The sequence below is a fragment of the Morone saxatilis genome, unplaced genomic scaffold (genome assembly GCF_004916995.1).
Source record: "Morone saxatilis isolate NCDOM2014 unplaced genomic scaffold, NCSU_SB_2.0 Contig12, whole genome shotgun sequence".
In the NCBI taxonomy this organism is placed as follows: Eukaryota; Metazoa; Chordata; class Actinopteri; family Moronidae; genus Morone; species Morone saxatilis.
The window spans coordinates 15,020,684-15,021,092 of record NW_023339674.1 but is presented as its reverse complement, the minus strand read 5'-3'; the positions used below and the strand labels follow the sequence as shown (position 1 = coordinate 15,021,092).

The following is a 409-nucleotide window of genomic DNA, read 5'->3' as shown; positions in this document are numbered from 1 at the left end:
CACAGCAAAACAAAATTCTTCTAACTACAGTGGATGAATTAGAGACAAAGACGTATAACAAGACACACACATCAAACTCACAAGTGCATTACATTAATTTACATACCCGGAGTTGGAGGGTGTGGCGAAGGATAGTTCCCTCTAAGGCGTGGATCCACTTCTCCCGCTCGTCTGCATCTCGGGCTGAGGGCAGAAGGACACAGACACACCCAGTGAGCCACGTTTTCCATACAGACACCATCAGTAGCCATTACACTCGTGTTACACACTAATGGCACCAAGACACAACGCTGAAATGACATGAGTACTGGTGACGCAGTGATGAAGCTGTGTATTCATCAAGAAATGATACACACAAAATCAAATTAGAGGGAGAACAGTGTTGCCAACTTGGCGACTTTCTTGATAG

General features: G+C 45.0%; 1 protein-coding gene across 3 annotated transcripts in view; it reads right to left on the bottom strand.

The window, feature by feature from the left end:
• The window catches only part of osbpl9 (oxysterol binding protein-like 9), a 29,212-nt gene that overhangs the window by 18,623 nt on the left and 10,180 nt on the right, over positions 1–409 (bottom strand). For all 3 annotated transcript variants that reach the window (XM_035653284.1, XM_035653285.1, XM_035653286.1), the window contains one exon: positions 107–183. In XM_035653284.1, coding sequence (XP_035509177.1) covers positions 107–183 — 77 coding nt within the window. The remainder of the gene's footprint in view (positions 1–106; positions 184–409) is intronic.